Here is a 26672-nt window from a genome sequence, read left to right on the forward strand (position 1 = left end):
GGGGAAGTATAGTAAAGAGGACTCACATCCAAGAGAACCCAGATAAGCTTTGTCACTCGTAACGCATAGCCTCCGTTCCTCATGTCCGCGAGACATTGATAGCACATTGGAACAAGCTTTGTTCCTCGAAGCCTGCTGTGCTCCTACAGTCAACTATACAGTCATTCTCGAAATCGCCTTGACCAATGGGGTGGACCTTGCCGAGTTACTGTATCTGCCATTTCGAAGATGAAAAACACGTCATTCATCGATTAACTACTGCGATTTTGAGCTTACATGTAATTGGCTGGTGCTCCCACTCCTTGACCAGCCTCAAGCTCCGGACTGGAGCTTTACTGACTACCGAGTGCTTGTCTAGACTGGAAAGAAGCGCCTGTATAGCCGTTACGATGTAATTTAGGCTGCATTAGGTTAATATATATTCACCAAATTGATTGATTAGATGTTATAGAAACTTCTGTGCCGAGACCAGTCCCCCTTAAAGCTCCCATTAAATCACAAGTTCATGGCCTGTTAAGCTGCTCTCGTCGGTAAAATAGAAGGAAACCAAAGCTGTAACTATTGTTAGTAACACTTTAGAACAAAGAGAGGCAACCAAGACCAACCTAGCTAGGATTTGGAAGAAAAGGGCAATCCAGAACCATGCATTACCAACTCTATCCAGGGATGATCCAACATCCGGAGAGACACCTGCTGGACCAACTTTGTTGGGTGCAAATGCACGGGCACAAATTGTAGCGATGGACCCAAGAGACTGCGCAGCTAATAGGACAAAGCAGACGTGAACCCTTGTTAGCGTCTGCAAGAGAATCATCCCAAGACCCACTTGTTGAATCTCAGCAAGAACACCAAGCCAGAGCCAGAGACATCGTGATACGAGGGCTCCGGAAGTCAGACTCCCAGCCCATGGCAGATAGTAGCCGATGTTAGATACTCCCCACCATGTTTGCGCCCAGCGTGGTGCACCGAGACTTAGACCGAAGACGGGAAGAATCCAACTATGTTCTTTGGACAAGACGCGGAAGATGAATAGTGCAAGAGTCCAAACAAAGATAAAGAAGAAGATCACCAAGATAAGGACCTGCCATGACTTGGCGTGTTGAGAGGACCAAAGGAATGACCAATTTCGACCAAACACCGCGGAGAGGAACCAGTTTTGGATGATGACCATGAAGAAGAACCAGAGGACAATGCGTCGGCGGAACAGCGAAATGTCGAAGAAGGGGGTCTTTCCGGGCGCTTGGCGATAGTATTTTGGCAAGCCGAGAACAAGGAGGACGCCCACAATGAAACAAATTGCAGCAACAGGCATCATCACAGCTGTGAGTTTCCATGTACTTATGGCAGCTTTTGAAATGCCTCCAACTTCCACAGAAGTGACTCTAGAACTCCAAAACCACAAGGCAACAGTATAAAGTTGTTGAATGCCTTGTATAAAACTAGCGCGAAACATCCAATCCTTCACGGGGACAGCCCCTTGGTCACCAAAGTTAAGGGCGAAAAAAGGGAGCCGCTAGATGATGCGGTAGCGTAGACGCCTGCGGCAATGCTCTGTGCCCATGCGCGACCAACAGTCGAGAGGCCGAAGGGTGAAATACCAAGGATGACGAATGCCATGGCGTATATGAACCACGGCACAGTGAGAACTATGACGGACGGGAAGCGGTAAAATAGGAACCACCAAACAATGGAAGAGACACCGTAGACAGCGGCAATAACGTAGAGCTTGACCGCAGTTTCACCGATTTGACCTACCAGAAGGGTGATCTGGGCTGAATTCGTTGCAATGATTTGTCCAAGACCCAAGAACAATGCGTAAACAGGCCAGTTCCCGACACGCCATCGCATGAATCTCTGAATAGCGATAGGTCTCTTGTATCCCAGGCGCGAGAGCCATTGATCGATGTCATGAGATCTATTTGAGTCTGACAGAGCAGAGGCTTGGTTATCCGACGTATCGTTAGAAGCATCATTCAAGCCGGCTTCAATCAGGGTGCCCCGGCGCTCTTTGGGCTGCTTCCTCAACTGCGCGTCGCTATACATATTGAAGAACTTTCTTTCACTTTTCATCAAGTAGGTCTCGATACAGTGATCCGTTATCGAGTTCTTCTTGTTGAGATTGGGGAGTGACTTCTGAAAGTGTTGCGTGAAGTGGCCCATACTGTCAGTAAAGGTTGGGTCCACCTTTTGCAAATTGAAGATGAGTTGGTCGTGATCCTCAAAGACGGAGGGTAAAAGAGAGAACTGATATATTTTTGACGTGGATGTTGGGCTCAGCTTTACCATAGTGGGGATCATCAGCAGGTTCAAATGGTGTTCTCGCCGGAGAAGGATCCCCAGAGACAAAGCACGATGACTTTGGGGTTAATGAGCTGGAGCCACCGCCAGAGTGACTCCTGCCGTCACCGGGGAATGTGCTGATACCCTGGGAGCCGAGAGCCTGACTCACTGCCGCTATCGCCTCCTCGGGAGAGACGTAGTTCTCCGGCGGCATGTTTGTGCTATCTACGCCGATACGAGAATCGACTGGATGTTCAAACATCTGACTCTCGCGCACGGGGTTCTTGGCAAGACGGCTTTTGCTCTGTTCAGGCCTGGGTCGTCGACCGAAGGACATTATGCGACCCAGAATGCTATTCTTATCACCGCCAGCATTCTTCACCTCTTCGAGGTTGGCTGTTTGTAGCTCTAATAGAGGAGGGGGTGATTCTCCTTGTGGCGTATCCAAAACCCCCGCGATAGGCTGGTTCGATACTGCGCGGGGGGCGGTCGAGGAATAAAGTCCCTCCACATTGGAATAGGTCTGAGACTCTCGCACGGAGACAGAGACCCTGTTTTTCTTTTCGGTGTGATGGATGTGGATTGCTGTTCGCTGCAACGTTTCGAGCTTTTCAACCCACTTGAGAACGGGGAACCTTTGCTTGACTGAATTTGCACGCATCTCCTGCCGAATCTCTGGAGATGATCCCAAGGCAGACTCGATGGCAGACTTCAGCTGTAGCAAGAGATGGCGAGTTGAATCTGACTCCACATTATACCACCAGCCAGGCATAAGCCCAAGGCCTCCAATGCGGGAACCGATCCCAAGAGCACCCTTCCGACCGAACTCAACGGCAACCAAACCAAACGGCTCATCCCGAGATGGGATCAAGGCAAAATCGGCACCGGAGAAAACATGGGGAGGGAGCATTGTGAACTCTGGCCTCGAGAAAACACGGCCTGGGTACATTTCCATGACGCGCTCCAGCTTGATAGCAGCCAGTTTGCCATAAAGATCAACAATGGGGCCAACACAGATCACTTGTACCAAAGGATTGGCCGACAAAATTCCAGGTATTACATCCGCAATCAGGTCTATTCCCTTCTGCTTTGACCATCGTCCCACAAAAACTAGCAAGTCGGCGTTAGGCTGCTCGCTCAGTCCAGCCCATTTCTGTGCCTGAAGCTTATCACGGATAAGCTCCGAATCTGATTGAGTCGGAACGTGCACGATGGGATCTTGCTCTAGGGCGGCAGTGTCAGAGGGATCTGGATTGGGAAGACTGCCGATGCTGCTGAGATTCCAGAAGATTGGATACCGAGCCCAAGAGCGCATTCCGTACTTTTGAGATACACCTACTATACCGAAGCCGCGCTGATGGGATCCTAAATAGCTAGCGCCGGCGTGGAGCAGATTGAAGACATTCCCAAATTGGCAGTAATCGGTCGCTATTTCGAGTGGAAGATTGAAGATAGCACATACTTCCTTCTTCTCTTTCTGAGTTCTTAGTGGCCAGAGACCTTGGAATTCGGCATTGTGCAAAGACAGGCAAACTGGGATAGTTCGCGTTGGTAGCAGGTACAGTGGTGCTACGCACCCATGGAAATCATTGATGTGGTATACATCGATAGCGGGTGCTCGCTTCATTGTCTCCGCGATGCACTGATTCCAGGCTGAGTAGTAGATTGCGCTTTCAAGGTCATCCATCCGGGCTGGATATGGCTCCGCTTTAGTCTGTTGTCGGAAAACCGGAGCATCGAGTAGGACATAGGTGATGTTTTCGACGATGTGGTACTGCACTTTCACCAAGTAGCGCTTGCCTAGGATCGTCACCATGAAGGGTTCACCGGGTGTGTCAACCGGGTAATCGATATCACCGACACATGGCACCACCCAGATGAGATTCTGGTGTTTTAGGTTTGAGGACATAAGCTGGGCCATGACTCCTAGGCCACCAATCTTGACTTTAAGATCCCAGTCCTGGATGTCGTACTCCATGGTAGCAATCAGAACTGTGCGTCTGTGGCCGCTAGGTTCTGCAATATCTGTTGGCGCAACCTTTTCTGAAACCAGTTTCACCGCGTCAACCTGCCGGTAAATCTTGTCCTTGACTCTATGCCAAAACAGAACCGGTGGTTTATTGGGCTTGACCACACTTCCATCTTTGTTCAGCTTGACTTGGTAGAACGTTTGAATAAAGATAAAGACACCAGCTAGACCCATTAGGATTGGAATAAGCCAGAGAAGGATGTAGAGCGCGAGCTGGGACCACCCAGATCCAATTGGAATGAGCTCATATCTCAGGTTGCCATCGTTAAGGGAGATTTTGTAGCCAAGACATGGGAATGGAGGCAAGTTGGTGATGTTTATCACGTTAAGCGAGAGGTAAGATGGAGGTAGCTCTAGAATTGTGGACGAGTTTCCCACGTCACCGTAGACCTCCGTGTTGTCCGGAATACCCCTAGGGCCCACACCCCAGACATTTATCTGTCCCACAGCCGGCCAATCATGGACGAAGTCGTAATTCCAGCGTGAAGATTTGACGTCGAATTGCATTTTATTGTCCAGACCCGCGTCGTAACCATACTGATTGAACGGACCGTTGAACCACAAATGAGGGAACCTTCGAGCTGCATTTTCGTTCCAGTTGTAATCACCTTCTTGGATGTAATCGCTGCTTCCAGTGAGCCTCGAAAAGTATTGCACGCGGATGTGCGTTCCTTTCCAGGTCTGCTTGTCTGTTCCGGCGAAAGTGTGAATGGGAACAGTCGTGTTACCGCCCGAATACAGCATCCATTTAGACCAGGTCCTCCCGAAATCAGATGAATGCCGGAAGCTGTCAGCTCCAGCGGCTTTGTGCTGGATGTAAAATTTGCCGTCGGATTTGTGCACTAGGCTGGTAGAGTAATTGGACATGGGGGACACTAGAGGATTGTCCTGAACACCGACGCGGAGCAGAAAGCTGTCGGTCGAATTGGTATAAAAACCAGACGTGGAGACGTTCGCGACGGTTAGTCTATGGATACCGTGATAGACGTTGTTCAGGTTTGCAGTCCATATCCAAGCGGTCGGGATCTCTCCGATAAAATTGTTCCCGGTGGTCCTAGTAGTTATATTGGTGCACTTAACGCTGGATGTATCAAGAGAGGCGACAATGCCTTTCTCCGTCGTGGAATTCAAGGAAATTGCATCAGTAATGCTGTCACAATCCATTGCTTTAGAATATCCAAGCTGGATGGGGATGGTGTCAGCCGCATCCTGTGAAGATAACAACCGAGCATCATGGCCGGGGAGGAACTCGGTGACGCTAGGTCCGGGCTCCATGAAACTGTCGGTTTGCACATAAGCCCGATATTCCCATGGAAGCAACTTCATTCGGCGGACGCATCCATAGGTACTATTATCGGGACCATCTTCCAGGGTGAGCTCATCATAAGGGTAGAAAAGATTTTTCAACTTTGTTCCTGACTCAAATGGAGACAATAAGGCACTAGTCTTGTTACTGCAGCTGCCGCCAAAGGTTTTTGTCGTGTTTCCATTTTGGTACACGAGCCATAGGGTTTGGTTTCCCGAGATTGTGTCTGTCTGGACCCCGGGAAAGTAGCTTCGCAAGACTGACCATAGACCAGTGACAGTGGGAGTGGTGGATGAGCCAGGAAAGTAGATATCTTCCGTGAGTTGGGAGATAGTCTCAAGGTAGAAACCATCGTTTGCAACCGGGTAATGGTTCCGGATCTCGAACATTCGCTTCATGATATTACGAAGTGGATGGGCGGGATTCCGTTGATCATATGTGATGGTGATATCGTTGCAGCCATCGCGTCCCTTCTCGATAGGAAAGTCGTAGAACTTTGTCGTATTCAGGTTGAAGCATCCATTTGTCCACCATGCGGTCTGAGATGACAAAGGCTGCCGGCCGTAGAGATAGTTCGATGCAGTGGCATCCAACACATACATTGCCTGCTCTTCACCCCATAAGATGAGAGGGATCCCCGGAAGCACCAATGTGACAATGTTCAGGCCTAGAAGATACTTTTCTGTGCCATTCTTGATTGATGGCCAACGGAAATTATCCTGGTTAGAGACGCCATACATGTGCCGGGGATCCAGCTCTCCTGTGAATGCATTAAGAAAATCGTTTGTGACAAGCATTGCATTCCAGGCTTCAATGAAATCGGTAGGCAGGTCAAATCCCGCAACAAGGTTACCGTCCATTCCCAAGAAGCGTGTCATTGAACGGTAGATTGTATAGTGAAATGCCGAGGCATCTAGTGCTTGTAACCCATTTTCCCTCATGAAAACTCCATCCGAGGTATTCGTTAGCCTAACACCAGCACCTGTGGAAGATGGGCGCATATTCGGTTGCCGACCGCGGCCAAGGTAGAGGCTGCCAAATGTGTCTCCAGAAGTTATCTCTCCAGGAAGAAAGAAATTGTTTTTGCCGAATTTCTTCGCGCATTCACGGTAGATGGCGGTCATTTCACTCAGAGGTTCGAGCGTCGCTTGGACTGCCTTGTCCAGTCGGAATCCGTCGATATCCAGGCTTGCGATTTGAAGGCAGGAGTGCCGTGTGATGGCGTCGCGGACGGGCTTGTGCCATTCACGTAGGCGATCCTGAACCGAGGCAAACTTTGTGAGCTGACGCTGCCAGTCAGGAAATTTCCCAAATGCCTCGAGCTCTCCGTATTGATCAAAGTCACTATTGTAGCAGCCTTTCAGATCTTCAACCCCACCGGTTGTCAACGGATACCCCGTCTCATGCCAGAATTTGGGATAGTGGCATGTTTCATTCCATTCGTTCCCGAATTTGAAATCGGCATATTGTCTCTGTGAGACCCATTCGGCATTGTATTCGCTTGCTTTGAAGTCGGCAGAGTCGTTAAGGTGGCCTTTGAACCCGATGAGGTTGCTGAGTCTGTATTCTAAGATAAGTTCATAGGTACCTGCGAGATCTGAAGCTCAATTTTGCAGCATTTACTTACGTCGACAGCGTATTGTCCACCAGCACGTACATATTCCGCTTGTGGATTTCCGTGATAGTTCGTCTCCAGTCGTCTAAGTTTCCGTAATGCATGTCGAGAAGGGTGGTATCTGCCGGCGAGTAACCATCGTAAGCCCAAGGCAGATTGATTAGATACGTGCCGGCGAAGTAAATGGCCTATCATGATTAGCCATAGAACCATGTCGAATGCGTGAAAACCAACTTTGAATCCCATTCCGTGGATGTAGTCTAGTGTATCTATCAGGCCTTCGAGGTCCCCGCCGTGACGCATCTGATTAGAGCCCACCACATGCTCGAAAGTGGTACCATTGATATCGTCATTTGTAGGGTCACCATTGGAAATTCGGTCCAGAAAAATGGTATAGATAGGGAAACGCCAGTTGTCTGGTGAAGGATGATACTCATGGTCTGGCCACGCTCCCCAATAATCGGTTGCGGCTTCAGCGGATTTGTTATCGTTGAGATTGTACTCAGCGAGTGATTCATCATAGGGCCAACATGAGGCATAGACGCTCAGAAGCGACAGGAGAAGGTGAGTGGACAGCTGCATCGCCGTATATACTCAGATGTCTAGCAGGGGGCCTGCTGCCAGGCAATTGTGCAACTCAAAGGCCTGAGAAAGATTGAAATAAGGTTGTAAGCGATCTTTACAGAACCCGAGAGCCAAACGAAGGAGTGGGTGATTTTTTCTATTCAGTTCATAAGGTCTAGAGCTCATAAAGTGGCTAGAACACCGGGAAGGGCGCCATCGGGCCGAACGGTTGGATATGTGTAAAAGGCCCTTGACCTCACCGAGACCCGCTCAAAACCAAATCGTCGTAAAGGCCGAAAAATGGGTAGGTAGCGTTACTCTGAACAATTTATCGGACTAACGTTGTTGAAATCCTCGCGAAAGCAATGAGTAGTTGACTAGCGTAATTCACTACCGTGCCACATACGTGAGCGCCGCATTCGAAGATTCCGCCGAAAATCATGTTTATCTTTTACAACGTTACTTTGATGTTCGTAGACTGTGCGAGATGTAAACCATTGACATCTGCTCTCCGTCTGTCTTCGTGTCACCACCGATGGAGCTGAATATTCCTGCGCCTTATATGTAAGTCTGACCGTGTTCTGACCTGGCCAGGGGGATTCTTATGTAACAACCAAACTAGTCCATCCCTCTGGAAAGCGTGACATGTATTAAGAGGCTGATTATGATGGCGATGTTAAAGCGATCTGCCCGATCTACGTAATACACTTTGGCAATATGCTACTTCTTTGCGGACATCCGCGTACCCGCCGACCTTCCCACCCAAAGCGAACACGATATACCTCTGACCCACACACAACCAAGGGTCCTGCCTCACCAAGGGCATACCAAATGTATGCCCTCTTTTATGCAACCATCCAACCATCCGGCTGCCGCTCCTGCGCTGTCTCGAACCAGGGGAGAACAGCTGGTTTGGCACTGCAAGTCTATTAGGCATCAACCTTTCATCCTTCCGAGAATCTTCACTTTTCGTCGCATTCCTCCACGCCCAGAATTGGCCCAGAAGGCCTGTTCAAATCCTAGATTCAGCCACGTCAGGGTGTTGTCCTACAGGACCTCGATTCTCTGGTTGGAAGGAGTACTTTCATCGTGTCGCGCTCGTCATCGTGCAACGGGCACTCGATCAGGACAAGAGTTGACGTCAACTCGAGTCGGTTGATACGGTGCACGTACGCATCATGGTATATGGTCTATCCACATTTTTCATTTATTTGTAATTAGTGACCTGAATCCATATATACTGCGAGTAATACGACTAATAAAAGGCAGGATTGCCATCAAATTCATCGCCCATCCGAAACGAGGTTCTAACATGGGCAGTGAGTGTGCCGCCAGGCCTGTTAGAACACCTGACTTTCTGCTTCTCAGGCAAAATTCAGGCACTAAGCCCATGGGGGTCCTGGACTCCTTTATTGAATTAACGTGGCTTTGTGGCTGGTACATGAACGCAACCTCGTTCAGTATCCAAGGGTCAATTCTTGGGGTACCTGTTCCACAATGATTAACGTTAGTCACTGGGTAAGACTTTAGGTCAATTCACCTGATGCGGAGGTCATGTGTTATCGAAGTGTCGGCTATCATGCCCGTCTTATCGACTGGCTCGGCACAGATCCGGAGTAGATCTACCGTTCCGTGGAGTCCCCGACTCCCTTGCTTGTCAACCATGCAATCAACCCTTTAGATTCCGTGGCCTCAGATTTTACGGCCCCTAGCAGGCCCCACTTAGGCACACGATAAGGCGCTTGAATTTCCCGGCCAATAAAAGCATTTTGGGGGAAGTGGCATCCGGCTCAAATCTAGTGGTCAGTCCCTGCGATAAGCACCTGTATATGGTCACTGTGACCTTATGACTACGACTACTCAGGAGGCGATGACCTATGAGCGTAGCAATAACCTAACATCATTGATTCTTCCGCGCTTTGTGAATTACAAATCCGATGCCAGCGCTAAGCCCAATGCGGAAAAGAATTTCATAACACAGCAAATATCAACCTTCCGGAAACGGCGCAGAGTTCAGGAACAGCAAGCGAAGCAGTCACGTAATCCCAACGTGCACATGCCTTGCCGTGATGCATATCTACTGAATCATGAACCTCTGATACGCTACGCACGGAATGGCAGAGACGGGGGCGAATGGGTATCTTGTTGGCAGCATGGCCCATTCATAATTGAGCCTCTTCTTTTTACGCACACACACATCCGTGTTGATTAGAATTTTTTTCTCTCGCATCGTTTGCTTTAGAGCATTTCAACTCATTTCTCGATAACAATATGAACCATATAACAGTCGAGAAATATACCTAGACGAGTAGAACTTGACAGGATATACTCTGCAATACAGTAGCCCAGAGTGGACAATTGTGACTATCTGGCAAGGTTAACTTAATGAGTACCAGGTATTCACCATTCGTAATCTGTACAATCCTACCAGCAATTGCCTCATAATCTATAGCTGCTTTCACGCCACCGAAGTTTCAGCTATTAATTACTTAATATTCCATTACTGCCTTAGTTTTCAATTTTTTTCAATCGCAAGGATCGCCTTAGCAGTGTCACAGAATGTCTGCGCTGCAGGCCTTCCACTGGCTAGATCTGGAAGCCGCCCCCAGAATCCGCGCTTTTCAGGCCATCATGTGGTAAGATTGCCCACGAGCCGCCCAGGTGCCACCTTATGCGGGCAAGTATTGAGGGTCTCACCTGTTCTTTCAACCCCTGCCACCATTTGATTGCCTCTGTAGTGTATTTTAGCGCATAGCCCCTAATATTTTAGTTTTTTTGGTGCATCTTGCCTTCGCCGTTCACTACCAGTTCTTTCCATCCTGTATCGTAGAACCATCGTCTAAAGGGATCTACGGAGTTTTCTCTCACTACTATTTTTCGACTCCGGCTACCACGATTGAAGGCCCGATTCGCTCTCACCATGCACATTCCTCGGGCTGGTTGCTCACTGCCTGCATGGGAACCATAATCAACGCTTCCGGCGTGCTAGTAGCGGACCTAACTTTCCCGCACAACGAAACATATGCGCCCACCAAAAAGTTGCCTGTTGTCTTTGCTTTCCAGAGTTTCGAGCGCTCGAGGTACCTGAACCCCAAAATTACTTACACCATGTGGGATTTGGATGAGAAGAACGAATCCCTGACTCCGTACCATGATTTCCATGGTTCCAATTGGGCAAACTAGACCGACCAGGTCCCCTACCTTGCATACGAGTACTTCGGCATTTTCAAAAAAGAGTGTCGGTGGAGAGTGAGCTGGACCATGCCCTGGCAGAGTTGCGACGAGGACGCCTCTGAAAACCAACCTGTCAGCGCCTATAATATGATCCGCAACATTTCGACTTAGGCAATTTCGTTCACCACACAGAGTCTTCGCCTCCAAGGTGGATCTCAGTGCTGCTACAGCCAACAAGACATGCCCCGGGCAATACGGCGTGGCAATCCATGTGTCAGACAAAACTCTGCAGGTCACCATGGAGGTATCATGGTCTGGCGGTCGCTACTCCAATGCACATGCGCAGTGGTGGCGACCTTCTGTCCTACCCCTACACCGGATCCTTGTCGAGTCCATATTGACAAGACCACTGTCGCAAGCATGGAGGCCTCTTTGTATGCCTGCTACTGTCGCAACATAGACCCACCATCCGATTGCCCGGATAAGAAGAGTACCACACACAACTGGCTGTGGCTGCCGTACCCTGCTTGCTAGCTACATTTAAGGCGTTAGGGGGTTTCTTACGTGACCATGTTCCTACATTAGTCCTCTGATATTTGCTGTCATACTCCTGCTATAAGAGCTTGGCTTTTTGAGTACGAGCTTCTGTCTCTTGTGTATATACCTAGTATGTGATGTAGACTCTTACCTGGGTGTTTTTCCCAACATGCAATCCACTTGACGCCCGTTAACGTGGGAGCAGGTAAGCCGTTATCTGTAGTGTATGCGGGTAGACTGATTGTATCACCGTTGCAAGAAAAATTGTCTCTTGCACTGATTTTGTGAGGACTGAAATCGCCAGCGAGATAGTGAGTGCGAATCAACTCATGTGCTATGTCCTCTAAGTTAACTCATTTCGAAGCTCGGTGTCCACAGAATAAAGAGATTTAAGAAGCAGTCAAGAAACAGTCAAGAAGCAGTCGTTCCGTGAGAAAATGACAGGCAAATAGCAGGACTCGCCCAGGCATTCAAAAAGGTAATACTCCGGCGGTAGGCGTCCCAAAAACTCACATCATTTACCCGATCATCACCCCCAAGAATGTTTTCCTTGGTTGGTTTGAGTCAAAGATGCATGGTAACATCTGTGCGTGTTTCTTGTAGATACCATGTCTGTGGCGCTATGCTATGAACCTTCAAAGGCGCCACCATCTCATGAACAGCGCCATGGGCGGCCGGAACCTCGGCAGAGGCGCATTCTAGCCCCGGGTACATCGCGCACTTTTAGCCGCCTTCGGTAAAAGACATAAGTGTTGTGCTACTAATGTTAACATTGCCCGACGTACTTTACCTACACATTCAGAGTTGTGTTTATGCTTAAACTTAACTCAAGATGATTTTACGGCAACAGACGGGCTCGTCGGTCCAGGGGAACGGCTACGGGCTTCTTGTGCTCGCCGACTGTGTTCTTCAAGCCACGTTCTAGTGGAGGAAATTGAATGTATCTCTATCGGACGTAGGCTACATGCCGATGCTGCAGTGTGAATCTAGACAGCTTACTCTGTACAAAACGCTAAGGGACAGACAGATAGCTGTTGTCGGCATTTACCGCCAATCATACCCCCTGGAGGGGTTAATTGATGATCGAAATGCGACCAAAATCTATGGAGTTCTAGGAACCTTCACCTTCAAGGGATCGTTTCCGAGTATGGCAATAGGGTATAATCATAGACCGATGATAGAACGGCACTTCGAGGGGGAGAAGTGGAGGCAATGTTGTCGAGAGCTGGGTCACGTGATCCAGATACAACTGAGCATTAGATAGCCAGAGAACTCGCGTACCGAGTCTCCCTCTTTCCCCGTCCATCGTCTACCAATGCGTTGACATCTACTGCTTCCTGTCCTATGATTTAGACCTTACCTATTGTCAAGAAATGTTGCCTTCATTCCAACGTAGCTAGGTAGCACCTAATACCGCGGCTTGGCTATAACTTAATCTATAAATTTGAGGCTAGACTCTAGTGAAGCTTGGTAGAAATGTATGGAAGCCTAACATGGAGTGCTGATATTCTCCCCTTTGACACATCTTGAGAACATCCCCACTTTATATGGATGACGTCGGTATGCCGATCCAAGACGGCCCAACCTCGCATGTACAGTAGGGATGGGCAAGCGCAAGCAGGCAAAAAGTAAGTCATACCGGAATAAGCCAGATCTCACGGGGACATTCGCTTAGAGAAGTGAAACATGAGATATTCCCGGGTAAATAGGCCACTCGGTTAATATAACTTCACCCGACAAATGCCCCGACTGGCTCTCCGTCAACCCCGACCCGCCAATGACGCTGCGTCCATCCCCGACTTTGGCTCCCCGGGATTTCTGCTCTCCGCATTTCCCTTCCCCGTTGATCTTTTCCCGTCCGGGGTTAAACACCCGGTCCCGGAGTCGTGCCATGCAATGGACCCTTCGCGTAGCTCGCATTGGCCGTCCGCCACTTATAAAAACGCCTTGCCGCAAGCCTCAAAGACTACAACCTCTATGGGCTAACAACCATGTACACTATAACGAATATATACGGTAAGTACAGTTAAATTGATGGACAATAGCAAAGCCTAACGTGCCACAGTCCTTGCCGCATTTGGTACCATTGGAGGCGCTCTTTTTGGCTTCGATGTGAGGTGCGTTTTCATATTTTCAGTCACAATGACAAGAAATTAACATGACTTCTAGCTCGATGAGCGCCTGGATTGGCGTTGATACGTATATGGACTATTTTGGCGCGCCAAACTCCGACCTCCAAGGAGGAGTACGTGATCCCTGTACTCAGTCTGGCCCAGAGGCTAACATTGTCCACTAGATTACAGCTTCCATGTCTGCCGGTTCCTTCGCTGGCTCGATCGCAGCCGGGTGGCTGTCCGATATCCTTGGGCGTCGCTATGCGTTGATGATTGCTTCTCTGGTTTGGATTGTTGGAGCGATGGTGCAGTGCAGCGCACAGAACGTAACACATTTGGTCGCTGGCCGCGTTGTCAGTGGACTCGCTGTCGGTGTTACCTCCTCCCAGGTCTGTGTCTACTTGTCTGAACTCGCGCCCGCTCGCATTCGTGGCCGCATCGTGGGTATCCAGCAATGGGCAATCGAATGGGGTATTTTGATCATGTACTTGATCGCATATGGCTGTGTTGTGGGTGTATCCGGACCTGCTGCGTTCCGTATCTGCTGGGGTGTGCAGGCTGTTCCGGGTCTTATCCTTTTCATTGCGCTGTTCTTTTTCCCCGAGTCTCCTCGCTGGCTCGCTTCCAGGGAACGCTGGGAAGAGGCTTTGGAGACCTTGGCACTCCTGCATGCCAATGGTGACCGCCATGATCCTGTTGTACAGGTTGAATTCGAAGAGGTCCAAGAAGCCGTTCGAGTAGCACATGAAGCTCAAGATGTCTCCTTCCTGGCCTTGTTCGGACCGCGAATTTGGAAGCGCACCATGTGTGGAATGACTGTTCAGATGTGGCAGCAGCTTTTGGGTGGCAATGTTGCCATGTACTATGTGGTCTACATTTTCCAGATGGCTGGCATGGTGAGTCTCGCCAACAGTGATGCGCGAACAACCTCGCTGACTATCAACTGCAGACCGGCAACACAACTTTATGGTCATCGGCTATCCAATACGTCATTTTCTTGGTGACCACTGGTGTTATGCTCCCCTACATTGATCGTGTTGGTCGAAGGAACCTACTTCTCATTGGATCTGTGACATGTATGATAGTCCATTTCATCATTGCTGGTGTTATGGCCAGCAAAGGAAAACCGGTTTCCAATGTAAATGGAAATGCCAATTTGACTTGGGAGATCAAGGGCAGTGCTGGCATGGCTGTCATCGCATTTTCATATATCTTCACAGGCATCTACGGCTTGACTTGGGTATGCCATTTCCTTGTCTTGATTGCAAGTCCTTACTGACAGCTACAGGCTCCCACAGCGTGGATCTATGCAGCAGAGGTCTTCCCACTGAAGTACCGAGCCAAGGGCGTCGGTGTCTCAGCTGCAACCAACTGGATCTTCAACTTTGCCCTTGCATACTTCGTGGCACCAGCCTTCCACAACATCCAGTGGAAGACTTACATCATTTTCGGAGTTTTCTGTACAGTCATGACGTTCCACGTGTTCTTCATGTACCCTGAAACTGTGGGTCGTTCGCTTGAAGAAATTGACATGGTTTTCGAGACCGATGTCAAGCCATGGCACACTCACAAAATCGAGGATGTATTTGGTGAGGAAATTGAGCGCCACAAGGATGTGAGTGCCAAGAAGGAGGGTGGTGGTGCCAGCCATGAGGAGGTGGTGTAAATAGACATTGAGAGGGAGCTGATTCCCTAGGGAAGCATAAGAAAGTCCTGAGGCGTTTGCAAGTATTTATGAATCAATGAGATGCAATACAAGATTTTAGCATAATATAAATAATTCAATCGGACTGTATGGCTCGGCCCTTCAGGACAAAGAATATAAGCAAGAATTCAGCCAGCCCAAAACTGGGGACACAGCAATGTCGAAAGTTTACATTACTTCTCCCCACCCTTTCCACTCCGACAAAATATCATCCCAGAATATAAGACATGAGGACTTTTATGGACCGTTGCCTCATCAACCAGGATACAGAACCGGAAGAGCTACTGGACCCCCGGGAAGTGGAAACGAAACGGCTGAGAATCACGAACGGGCGGAGGATATTTACCACCATTCGGAACAGCGGAGGTTTATCCAGGCCTATACCCCGAGTCATATACAACGCGAAATCCTCAACATCGCCTACTCCGCCTACGATACTGGCATCCTTTGTGGTCCTCACTTTCTTTTTCCTTTTTTGTTCCCGGCATTCCTCTTGCAGCCATTTCAACGCCATTGTTCGGCGCTCCTTTCGCGTCTCTTCAGTTTCTGTTCAGACACATGGATCACTTCGAGATCTACATTGCGGCTGTGCTTCAAGACTTAACAGCTTGCTTAAGCACTAGGCAAATTTTGGGAGGCTAAAAGCCAGGGGTGCTATGCCCCGTGCACCCCCACGCAAGGCGCTAAGTACCAGGATGCCGAAAGGTAGCTACATTCCTTGGACAGAATTTGAGGAAAATAACCTCGAACGATGGTTATCTGAATACCGCTGGATATTGTGGAAAAGAAGGGCCGAGGAATATCCCAAGTAACACAATAAAAGCAGAGTATTCCAGTCACTGCGAGGAAAATGCAACTAGCTTCGGAAAAGGATTAGAAATTGGTGCCTTATCTCAGACAGAATGTCTAGAAGGGCCCGTACAACGGTCCGTAGGGCCCGGTAACGACGGCAGAGGCTTCCGAAGGCCTTCACTCTCGCCGTCCTGCCCTCTGGTGTAAATCTCGGGACTCTTGGGCTCGCCAATTACTGCGGCTGGCGCAACAAGATGAAGGCGACTCCGAGCCCACAATTCCGGCATATAATATTACGCACTATAGGTCAATCTATAGCCAGCAAAAACCTCGAACTGCTAATACCTGACTGCCTCCTCAATTACATCAGTCTGAAACCCGTCTTCGACGACTTGAACAGCAAATGTTTGTTTAACAGCTTTGGAGAATGAACCGACGCATGCGTATTTTCCCAGGGACGAGGAACAGTGACATGCACAAAGAGGAAATGCAGAAGACATAGAACGCGACTTCTTGTTAGTGGAATCAAGGCATGATCTTTGAAAGGGTGTCTGCAAAACTTACTAGAAATATGAATACATATGCAGGCTAATGTTTATCTCCTTCCCTAACCTTTTCACTTTCTCAAATATGGAAGAGAACCTCGTACTTCGCTCTGGGGCAGTGCTAGTGCTCTTTATCAGTTCATGCGTGAGAAGATTTGAATGTTATGTGCTCTCTTGGCGTGCTACCGAAAACAAAATATCCGCAAAAAGCCTGCAGCAGGCTCGAAGCCTATAAGATGGTTCATAGAGTGTTTCTAGCGATCTAGATTGCATTCTCTTCTAAAGGTGGCAGATGAATATTCTTACCATCACCTTTGCTGATTTCTATGGTCTCCAAATCAATATCGTGTACTAGGCGCATCTAAAGTGTGATCCCGGTATATCTGTTAGCTTATGTACACTCTCTCCCATGCGTTGAACAGGTATTGTCTATACGGATTAGGGTAGTAATCAACGACTAAACGTTTACTTACGTTAATAGCACATTGACCATATCTGAACTTTGGATTCACCGACTTGTTGTAAACATTGGCACCACAAATTCCGCAAAAAAAGATCTTTATAGTATGCGAGCCGAACCGATATTCCTACATCACATTAGCCATTGATCCTACCGATTGCTTAGGTGATCAATACCTTAAGCGATTTTGTCCCTTGGTGAATTTCTATATCATCCACGAACGCAAGCAGACTGCCTGCAATGTGACAATAGCTACCTAAAATGATTTTTAGTCTGGCTGTCAATTGCAAGATGTAATTAATTCATAGCGCAGGGGAATATAAGCTTCTAGGGGGCATTATGCATGCGTGTACATACAGTTGCAAGAGATTACTGTCAATTGTGACAGCGGAGACGGTAGTTTTGCAGAGAAACACACAGCCTTGCAGTGGCAAGTTCCTTCATAGGAGACTTCTGTGAAATGATCCATAGGACCTTGGTTCTCAGAATCTTTAGATGTAGACATTGCCTAAATATCACTTTCTGGGTGGCAAGTTTCTCTCTTTTTGTCGCACTGGCGTTATAAGGGAGCAAGACCTGTATTATAGAGTTGGATTTGAGGGATGGATATGAGAAGGGTCCGTAGGGAATTGAGTAAATGTGAAGTACATGACTGAATTTAAGCCATGATCGAGAACCCCGTTTTCAAATGTGGAGCCAGCATTGTTGGGAGTTTTGTGCACCGCCTGTTGAGACTGAACGGGGTTCGGCTTGATTAATAAACCGGCTCGGGGATAGTTCAAGGAATGATAAGCAAAATCCGGTCTCCGGTACACTATGTACGACAAAGCCTTGGCTCAGAAGGTTTCATCATGGGGTTAACTCGCAGTTAAATAATTGTTGAGATCACATGACCCTAGATGGTCCTGAGAGTAGTTGGATAGTCCTCGAGGGATCGGAGCTTCTCTCGTTCCCCGTCCGTCTCTCAACCAATAAACTTACGTTATTGCTTGTTTCTTTCTCCCCTACCAAGAATAATCGATTAAATGATGAGTGATCATTCCGAGCTGAGGTTGCTCAGTCAAACTTAATTAGCATGCATGTTTGATTTAGTAAAGCTCACCAATTGAACTCTTCACTTAGCCGTTTTGCTACAATTAGTGGGTGGGGCTTTGTCCCACCAAATCCAAGAATTAGTTCAAATTCATGGGGTTTATCAAAAATTGGATTTGATGGGATCCAATATAGATTAGTGTACGTCGAAATAATGTTTCGAGAAAGAATTTAAGAGAACAAAGTGGTGAAACCGATTTCGATCCCTTCTATAGAAATTAGATCGAATGTTGAATCAATTCCGCTTGCTGCTCTTCCTACAGTATGTTATTAGATCAGACCGGTAGGCATGCAAAAAGATGTTTGAATCGATTCGGAAATTGAATATGGAGTATATAATTAGGGGCAGCCCACCTCATATCCGTACAAAAACCAGTAAAAACTATGATCGCTAATAACCACTCCAGTATGACACACTTATCACTCCAAGCGCCTGTGTATTCGACCTGTTTATCATTCTCATCCGTGATAGTGTATTTGTGTTTGAACCGGAGCCGCAAACCGCTCTTCGATTTTTGGAATCATCATTTTGCCATTGATATTGTACGTTGCACTGAATGGACCGGAGCCAAGACCTTCTTGAGTGAAATACTTCACGACATTATGGCAAATACCAGGAAGTGCTCTTCCACTCACCGTCTCGTCAGGGGGTTATTTGCAGTTGTACATCATGGCCGGGATGACGCTGATACAGCTTTGGCCTGCATTAACATCCATAGGGTCACCATCGTCATCGCCGGTTCGCTTGCTCTTTTAGTCAGACTTTGCAGGGTGCCACTCGCAGGAGTTGTCTGTACAAGCACCGCTGGAACATTGACCTCCATCATTGCAGGTGAAGAAACTCTTGTTTGCGCTGAAAGCAGTCACACCTTCAAACGTGCTAGGCTTGGATAAATGATGGGGGAAAATTCCAAAACAGTCGTCCTCTGCCAGAAGCATCGTAGTGTATATAGGGATAAACTTGTCTGCACCACCTGCTTCTGGTAGAAGGGTATTCGCTTTTAAAGCGAGGCGGAGCCATGATGCTCCCACAGAATCTTCTGTCGACCGAGGGCCATTGAAGAGACTCTTTGCTGTAAGTAGTTAGTTTGAGAACCGAATAAGTCGAGAATGAGGGATCCAAACGCTTAGATGCACAGCTGCCTAGCCACTTGAAACTAAGTGAGATGTTAGCCACATGATGGCAAGCTTGGAATTCTCCTCAGCTTGTTACGCCGCTCGACCTCCCAGACCTATATTAAACTGTAAGTGTCTGTAGAAATACTTGACGCAAACGCTGTATGATGCGGCAGGTGGATTATCGACCCCAGCACTGGCCTGTGCCTCCACCTCGAATCGACAATAGCACCGTCCTTTTTGATCGGTGCATTGACCTTGTTTCCTAAATTCACCTCCGGTATGATTTTGGAGTCAATGTGCACGTCAGCCTCAACACTTGCATCCAGGGTGGGAACCATATCTGTCCTCTACGATTTCCGTTCGTCTTTGCCGTCTGGCTGAGCAAACGTCTGAAATTCGTCTGCCTCATCCACCTGTGGGAAGTACATCTCATGCACTATCTATAAAATACTCAAAAATACAGGGCAAATCTACATAATGTAGTGGTGGAACCCATGACAGTAGCGTATTAGCGGCCTGAGGTATCACAAATGCCTTAGGAAGCTTGCATGCAATCTTCTCCTTCGAGGGCAGCATCCTACCATCATCAATATGACTACAGTTTTTCCACCAGATTCTTCATTCATGATATAGCTTCAAGATCAGTACTTCAGTCGCTTCCTGAGACTACTCTCTACGCCTACGGTGGGCATGGGAGTGGTTGGTTGTCTTCTCTCCATTGATACCGACCCGTCTGCCATATCAGACTGCCATCGAGCCATCCCCATTTCAATAATTATGTAATTTCACGAGATTAAGCTAACGTATTTCACATGCGAGTGGCCACCCCAAGCGAGTGGCCACCCCACCTAAAAACGCGTCAATTAATTAGACCTTCCTTTTTTAACCACCTACCATGGCACCAATTCACACTCAATCTTCTCAAAATTCAATTGAGCAAGAGGGTATGATCTTATTAGCTATCCAGGCTATTAAGAATCAAGAATTCAGCAATATTGCTCGCGCTGCTTATACTTTTAATGTGCCGCATTCAACTCTCCGTCGCCGCCTACAAGGGGTTCAAAACCGTGTCGAATCTCGCGCAAATTCACATAAATTGACTGAAATTAAGGAGGAATCGCTTCAAAAATGGATTCTCTCTATGGAATCTCGCGGAGCAGCCCCTCGGCCTTCTACCGTACGAGAAATGGCTGATCTATTACTCGCGGCGCGTAGATCTACCCCCTTCTTTCGGTCGGTAATAATTGGGTTACAAACTTCGTGAAAAGGCATCTCGACCTCTCGACCCGATTCTCGAAAGGCTATAATTACGCGCGCGCAAAATGTGAAGATCCTCAAATTATTTCCGAATGGTTTTGTCTCGTTCAAAAAACGATCCTTTCGTACGGTATCGATCCCGACGATATCTATAACTTTGATAAGACCGGTTTCGCAATAGGCTTAATCGCGACCGTGAAGGTTATTGTGAGAAGGGAATACTACGGTCGGCGAGCACTTTTACAGCCCGGAAACCGCGCGTGGGTGACTACAATCGAGTGTATAAACGCGTTGGGGTGGGCGCTTCCTCCGTGCGTGATTTTTAAAGGCAAAGTCTTTATCGAATCTTGGTTCGATAGCCTTCCGGGCGATTAGAGACTCGAGGTTAGCTCTAACGGGTGGACTTCCGATCAAATTGGACTTCGGTGGCTCGAAAAGCTCTTTATTCCGTCTACTTCTTCGCGTACGAAAGGGAAGTATAGACTTTTAATACTCGACGGCCACGGGAGTCATTTAACTCCGAAATTTGACGAAATTTGCATACCTCGGCATTCGTCTCACCTTTTACAGCCTCTCGATATCGGCTGTTTTGCGGTGTTAAAGCGCGCGTACGGTCGGCTAGTCGAATCGAAAATACGTGCTAGAATCAACCATATTGATAAGCTAGACTTCCTCGAAGCCTACCCGTCCGCGCGAATCGAGGCATTTAAACCGGAGACTATTAAGAATAGCTTCGCTACCGCCGGTTTAATACCTTATAACCCCGATCGAGTGATCTCAAAGCTCGATATTCGCCTTCGAACCCCGACACCCCCCTCGAGCCGGGGAAGCGAGTGGGAGCCAAAAACGCCGTCGAACTACGTCCAATTACAAAAACAAGCTTCCTCAATTAAAGCTTTGCTAAAGCAGCGCTCAAAAAGCCCACCGAGCCCGCTTAATTCCGCGATAAATCAGGTTTTAAAAGCCTGCTAAATCACAATACAATCGGCAGCTATTCTTAAGAAAGAAGTAAGCGATTTACGCGCTAAGAACGAGAAGAAGAAGCGTAAAAAAGCTCGGTCTACAAGGCAGATAGCTCGAGAGGAAGGCCTATCAGTTTCAGAGGCTCTCGCGCTTATTCAGGTAGAAGAACCAGCAATTGAAGCCTCGTGAGGCAGGTCTAGCTCCGGCACCTTCTCAGCCGCGTACGGGGGCAAAAACGAAGTGTAGTGTATGTGGAATTCAGGGCCATAGAATGACTACATGTCCTAATAGACCTCGAGTATAGCTGATTGAATTTAATGGCGTTTTGGTTAAGATAATTGCATTTAAAGTGAATAGATAGTGGTGGGGTGGCCACTCGCTTGGGGTGGCCACTCGCATGTCAAATACGTTATTTGTCTTGTTTGTGGAGGCCTTGAGTCACCCGCGGGTGATCCTGAGGGTCACAGCCAGGTCTAGGCACTCGATCGGGTTAGGCGAAATGGAAGGGAAGCCACTTTGACATTGTTTTCGGCGCTAGTGGAAACAGGGGTGATAAGTGTTTTGAAGTTGACGAGAGGATGACTAACAGTGTTGGGCGGTCAAGCGGCGGCTCGACATCCAAAGTTACGGGTGGGAAGGCAGCTGTTTCTGGCGTCGAAACCGGTCATTTTCGGCGTCAATCCCACAGGTCCTCATATTCTAGGTGTAAAAAAGCAGGGCGATTTTGCAAGCTACTGTACTCTCCTACACGGCAGCGGTCATTTAAGTCGCTTAGCGCCTGTCTGTATTTATTGCGCGCAGTTTCTTTTCTACGGAGATGCTCCTACGATATCAATTAAGGACGATATTAACGAGGCTTCTTTAACCGTCTCGACGGCCACAGAAGATGTCCCAAGAGGCATTAACACACACCTAAGAACTATTTAGGGATATTAAGGTTTAAATGTAAGAATCTCGCAAACTCCAGTTAACTATGGTGTCTAATATCCATGATGTTCTTTCACTTGCACAAGGGCAAGAAGTGGCCATGAAAAAAAGAATTGTAGGTCCTAAGCGAGTTAAAAGGGAAACAGGCAACGCTCTATTACGGAACATAGTCCGCAGACGACAGGTGAGAGAACATGATAAACATGATGCTGTCTCGCCAAGGTGTCATCGGTAACCTCCCAATACGACGTTGACAAACACTTCGATCACACTGGTGAAAGTTCCGAGACCGTTGATAGGCGAAACGGATCCGGGACCATACATTTTGATAAAAAAAAGAGATCTATAGTTCCCTTGATTGCGACGGTCTTCGAAGAGTTCCATTGTGGGGACCGTTTTGCTGATCAGGCCTTTTCAACATCCTCCAGAGCCAACTCTGAATGCTTCGTATCTTCATTGGCCAATCTCTTGTCGTGTACTTCAGAAACAGAGAGTGTTCGGAGTTCGGAACGGTAACCAGGGCTCTTCCAAGCCCTCGGTTCATTTTCGTAGAGCTCATTAACCTGCTCAAGGGCCAACCCCTTGGTCTCGTAAATCATGGTGTATACGAACACGAATGCGATCCAGCAGAAGCTGCCCCAGATCCAGAATACATTGGACTGGGTTGGGCTGAGTGCTCCTGTGAGGTATGGAGTGATAAAAGAAAGAAGCCAATTGAAGAACCAGTTCGCAGCAGTGGTCATAGAAAGACCTTTGGCACGCGTCTGAAGCGAGAAAATTTCCCCCGTGACAACCCAAGCGCAAGGGCCAAATGTGGATGCTTTGCGGATGTTAGCAAGGATACCCTAGATCATTATAGTGTTCACTTTACCGAAAAACGAGACGTATATGCAAATAAAAGCGAACTGGGCGCATTGTGAAGTGAAATTCGAGATCGGAGTTGCGGCGCCGCAAGCCGAAACGATGTATTGGGAGATACCCATCCCAATGGCCCCGATCAGAAGAACTGGGCGGCGTCCGAAATGGTCAATTGCCCAAAGGCCTGGAAGCGTCATGACTACATTGACACAGTTCACGATCACCTGCAAGATGAAAGAGTCGGGCAGGCCTTCAACGTTCTCGGCGAAGTAACTCGTACCATAATAGATGATGAAATTGATACCGACCAGTTGCTGGAGCGATTGGAGTATAATTCCAGTAATAGTGCGTTTACCGGTAGTACCCTTGAAGCATTCAATGTACGAAGCAGAGCCAAGGGACTGTTCATACTCCCAGTTGCTCTTCAACTCTGCAAGCTCGGAGATAATATCTGGATCATCGGGATTCAAGCGACGAAGGAAAACCAACGATTTTAGGGCTTGGGCTTCATCGCCTTTTTTGATCAGAAAACGAGGGGTCTCTGGGAGGAAGAGCAGGCCTCCGGCCTTTTCCCAAGTCAGCTATAGATTCATTCGGATTGCAGTTTGCCAAGAGGGAAAGCTCACCAGAATTATTGCCCATGCGAATTGAATGGCAAGCGGGATGCGATAACTTCCTGCAATCGAGTTAGTTTCCTTTGATCATCTATCAGCCCGAACATGCATCGGAAAATACCGCTGTCGTTCCGGTGCTGGGTTGCCCAGTTCACAATAGCGGCCAAGAAAAGGCCAATTGTGATGCAGAGCTGGTAGCATCCCACAACTGCGCCTCTGATCCATTTGGGCAGAGTTTCGGATTGGTACATGGGAACTATAAGCAATCAGCAATGGATACCTAAGCTGTTTTTGCCGATTTAACACACCTTGGGCGGAAACCAAACCGACTCCGAGACCGGCGAAAAAGCGACCAGCGATGAACAGAGGTTGTGCTGTAGCAGCAGTTTGAAGAGCTACACCGAGATTGAAAGGCAGCATGACTGAGATGATGATTCCCCATCTTCTGCCGGTAATGTCTGCCATGATCCCCGCCGCGAGTGCGCCAACAAACGTTCCAACCGACAAAATAGAAACAATTAGGGATATGCGGCCTTCGTTAGGATGATTGAACTCATCGAGCCAGTAGGGCATAGTCTGGATACCCGCGATGGTCCCGGTATCGTATCCATAGAGAATGCCGCCAAAGGACGCAAACAAACCTACCAAGATGGCTGGCCATGCGGCTCCCTTTTCATTTGGGGGACGTTTAAATAACATAGCCGTCGCTTAATGAGTTATCGAATTCAAAATTATCCAAACAAAGAAGGAAGAGATATTCCCCATGTGCGGTGAGATATTGACGAATGCGACAGTGGGCGCAGAGGGATAACAGTCCTAAATACTTAGGGGCCGGCTGTGCTAATCTGCCAATAATTAAAATATAGACTTGGCGGGAGTTATTACCTCAGACGTAATCCAAGCCCTGATTCGGGAATTGCGCAGAGTCGGCCTAGTTTCCAAGACGGTCCGTGTGGGGTTGAATGACGCACTCCAAACCTTCCAAAGAGAAAAAGCAAAAAGGCAGAATGGTGTAGTCTTCGGGAGAGTGGCGAGCGTGCAAGGGCCCCTCCAATGGCCCTTGCCCCTGCTATCCAGGCTTTTCAGAACAACCAGAGAAATTGTGTGGAGCCTGCTCTGGGCACAAAATCAATTTCGGGCCAAGGAAGTAGATGGCGGTTGTTGAACACTAAACCTACTTAATGGTATCTCAGAACCTTAATGCGCCACTTAATGCATCTATTTCGACGTCCCATAATGCGGTGCATTCCGCAAATAAAACAAATGTAACAAATTTTTTACATTATTCAGTTGCGATACGTTCGAAGCCAATGGACGTCTGCATTGTACCGGCCGCAACGCTTCCCCGTGGAGAGATCTCCACACACACAGACGGGGAGAGTGTCCAGGCCCCGCGAAATTTCTTGGCCATCCTACTTTAGTCTTGGCGAGGGTCTGGCTTGGTATACATGTACCAACCAAACTTGAGAAACGCCAGAACCGGGACATCATGGTCTTGGCAATCCGCTGATCCAGGACTCCCATAGAAGTTCACAATGGATGTCCCGGTATACGGCACTCCGATAGCAGCCATAGCAAAATGTACAAAGGGGAGCTGTACCTGCGGTTGGATGGCGTGTTTTCTATGAGACTGAGTTGATCGTCATGCTCCTCGGTGAATTATCGGGGTATTCTGTCCCCATCAGGGACGGGGAGTGAGAATGTCCCGCCATGGCACTCCCGCCGTGGACGCCACCCGGGCCTGCCGGGAATCCACGTACCAGTTCCCGACCTCATGATCGAGTGACCCAACTCGATTTGGGAAGTCGGTTTAGTACTTGAACTGAAGAGTGCAAAGTATACAAGGCAATTGCCTTCTGTGAATATGTTTACAGATCGATACTTGCATCTATTAATACATGTATCCAAGATATTCCAGCCATCATTGTGTTGCCCACGTTGCTATCTTGCTGCTCAGAATCTGTAACGAGTGCAAGTGGGCTTTATACTTCTCCAGCAAAGAGTGGTCACCACCACGGGAACGACTCAAAACCGGAAGAGTCGGGTGTAATCGATCAAAGTATACATCGATCTAGAGTATCATGTTAGATTCATTGATAGAAGAAGGCCAAAATTCATCCGCTTCTTGGCGGTCGGACTGAATAGATGACCCCACAGCCGGGGAGAATGCCATTCTCTGCTGTTCCTGCGGAGACATGTTCATAGCCGAGACATCGGGTACTGGCTGAATAATGGATGGAAGTGATGGTTGGTGATATATGTTACTGCCGGGGAATTCAAAGACTAGGACTTGAGAGCCGAGATGGTCCGGAAGCCAGCACTCGACGTCCTGACGGTCATTCCAATCCACTGGCGTGAGGATCCATAGGCGGCGGGCTCATTGCCCCAAGCATCTACCACAGTGGATGATTGACCGTATGGTGCTAGCCAGCTGCTCCATCCATAGGGATTGTGACCTCGCCATGAGGCGCCCAAGATGTCCCCGACATCGCCACGGACCGGCTGGGTGCCACCGAGGAAGTCGGGACATGATACTGAAAATATTCGTGTTTGGAGATCTTAGCCTCTGAGGGATCTCGAGAATTGTTATGAGTTTGCTGCTGTCTGATTTGCGAGACGGCCACACGCATGGTTAGTGCAGTTCTCTCCGGCGCATCGACGGTCATTTGGAACTTACTGCCCGGTTGGACCGCGTTTCTTCTGCGGCTGGAGAGATGTACA

At 48.3% G+C, this 26672-nt stretch overlaps 6 protein-coding genes across 6 annotated transcripts; 2 read left to right on the forward strand and 4 right to left on the reverse strand.

Moving 5' to 3' along the window:
- Positions 1-503: 503 nt before the first annotated feature.
- N7446_001079 (uncharacterized protein) lies at positions 504-7812 on the reverse strand (the record flags this gene model as incomplete). The annotated part of the gene is made up of 6 exons (XM_058509846.1): positions 504-552; positions 606-1513; positions 1573-2184; positions 2261-7175; positions 7243-7418; positions 7465-7812. The coding sequence occupies 6 exons, from the start codon at positions 7810-7812 to the stop codon at positions 504-506; spliced, it is 7008 nt and encodes a 2335-aa protein (XP_058378825.1).
- A 2937-nt stretch (positions 7813-10749) lies between these two features.
- On the forward strand, positions 10750-10977 carry N7446_001080 (uncharacterized protein; the record flags this gene model as incomplete). The annotated part of the gene is made up of 1 exon (XM_058509847.1): positions 10750-10977. The coding sequence occupies one exon, from the start codon at positions 10750-10752 to the stop codon at positions 10975-10977; it is 228 nt and encodes a 75-aa protein (XP_058378826.1).
- Positions 10978-13496: 2519 nt separating this feature from the next.
- Positions 13497-15366, forward strand: N7446_001081 (sugar porter family MFS transporter; the record flags this gene model as incomplete). Its single annotated transcript, XM_058509848.1, has 6 exons — positions 13497-13521; positions 13571-13622; positions 13675-13750; positions 13802-14515; positions 14569-14859; positions 14908-15366. The coding sequence occupies 6 exons, from the start codon at positions 13497-13499 to the stop codon at positions 15283-15285; spliced, it is 1536 nt and encodes a 511-aa protein (XP_058378827.1). The 3' UTR covers positions 15286-15366.
- A 1557-nt stretch (positions 15367-16923) lies between these two features.
- N7446_001082 (GFA family protein) lies at positions 16924-17626 on the reverse strand (the record flags this gene model as incomplete). The annotated part of the gene is made up of 4 exons (XM_058509849.1): positions 16924-17022; positions 17135-17248; positions 17298-17377; positions 17479-17626. 4 exons carry the CDS (start codon positions 17624-17626, stop codon positions 16924-16926), a joined length of 441 nt encoding a protein of 146 aa, XP_058378828.1.
- Positions 17627-22883: 5257 nt separating this feature from the next.
- N7446_001083 (sugar porter family MFS transporter) lies at positions 22884-24650 on the reverse strand (the record flags this gene model as incomplete). The annotated part of the gene is made up of 5 exons (XM_058509850.1): positions 22884-23299; positions 23351-23903; positions 23964-24013; positions 24073-24207; positions 24260-24650. The coding sequence occupies 5 exons, from the start codon at positions 24648-24650 to the stop codon at positions 22884-22886; spliced, it is 1545 nt and encodes a 514-aa protein (XP_058378829.1).
- Positions 24651-26234: 1584 nt separating this feature from the next.
- N7446_001084 (uncharacterized protein) lies at positions 26235-26617 on the reverse strand (the record flags this gene model as incomplete). The annotated part of the gene is made up of 2 exons (XM_058509851.1): positions 26235-26485; positions 26578-26617. 2 exons carry the CDS (start codon positions 26615-26617, stop codon positions 26235-26237), a joined length of 291 nt encoding a protein of 96 aa, XP_058378830.1.
- Between the last annotated feature and the right edge of the window lie 55 nt (positions 26618-26672).

Source organism: Penicillium canescens (genome assembly GCF_028828765.1).
Source record: "Penicillium canescens strain IBT 15451 chromosome Unknown utg000001l_segment0_segment0, whole genome shotgun sequence".
NCBI lineage: Eukaryota > Fungi > Ascomycota > Eurotiomycetes > Eurotiales > Aspergillaceae > Penicillium > Penicillium canescens.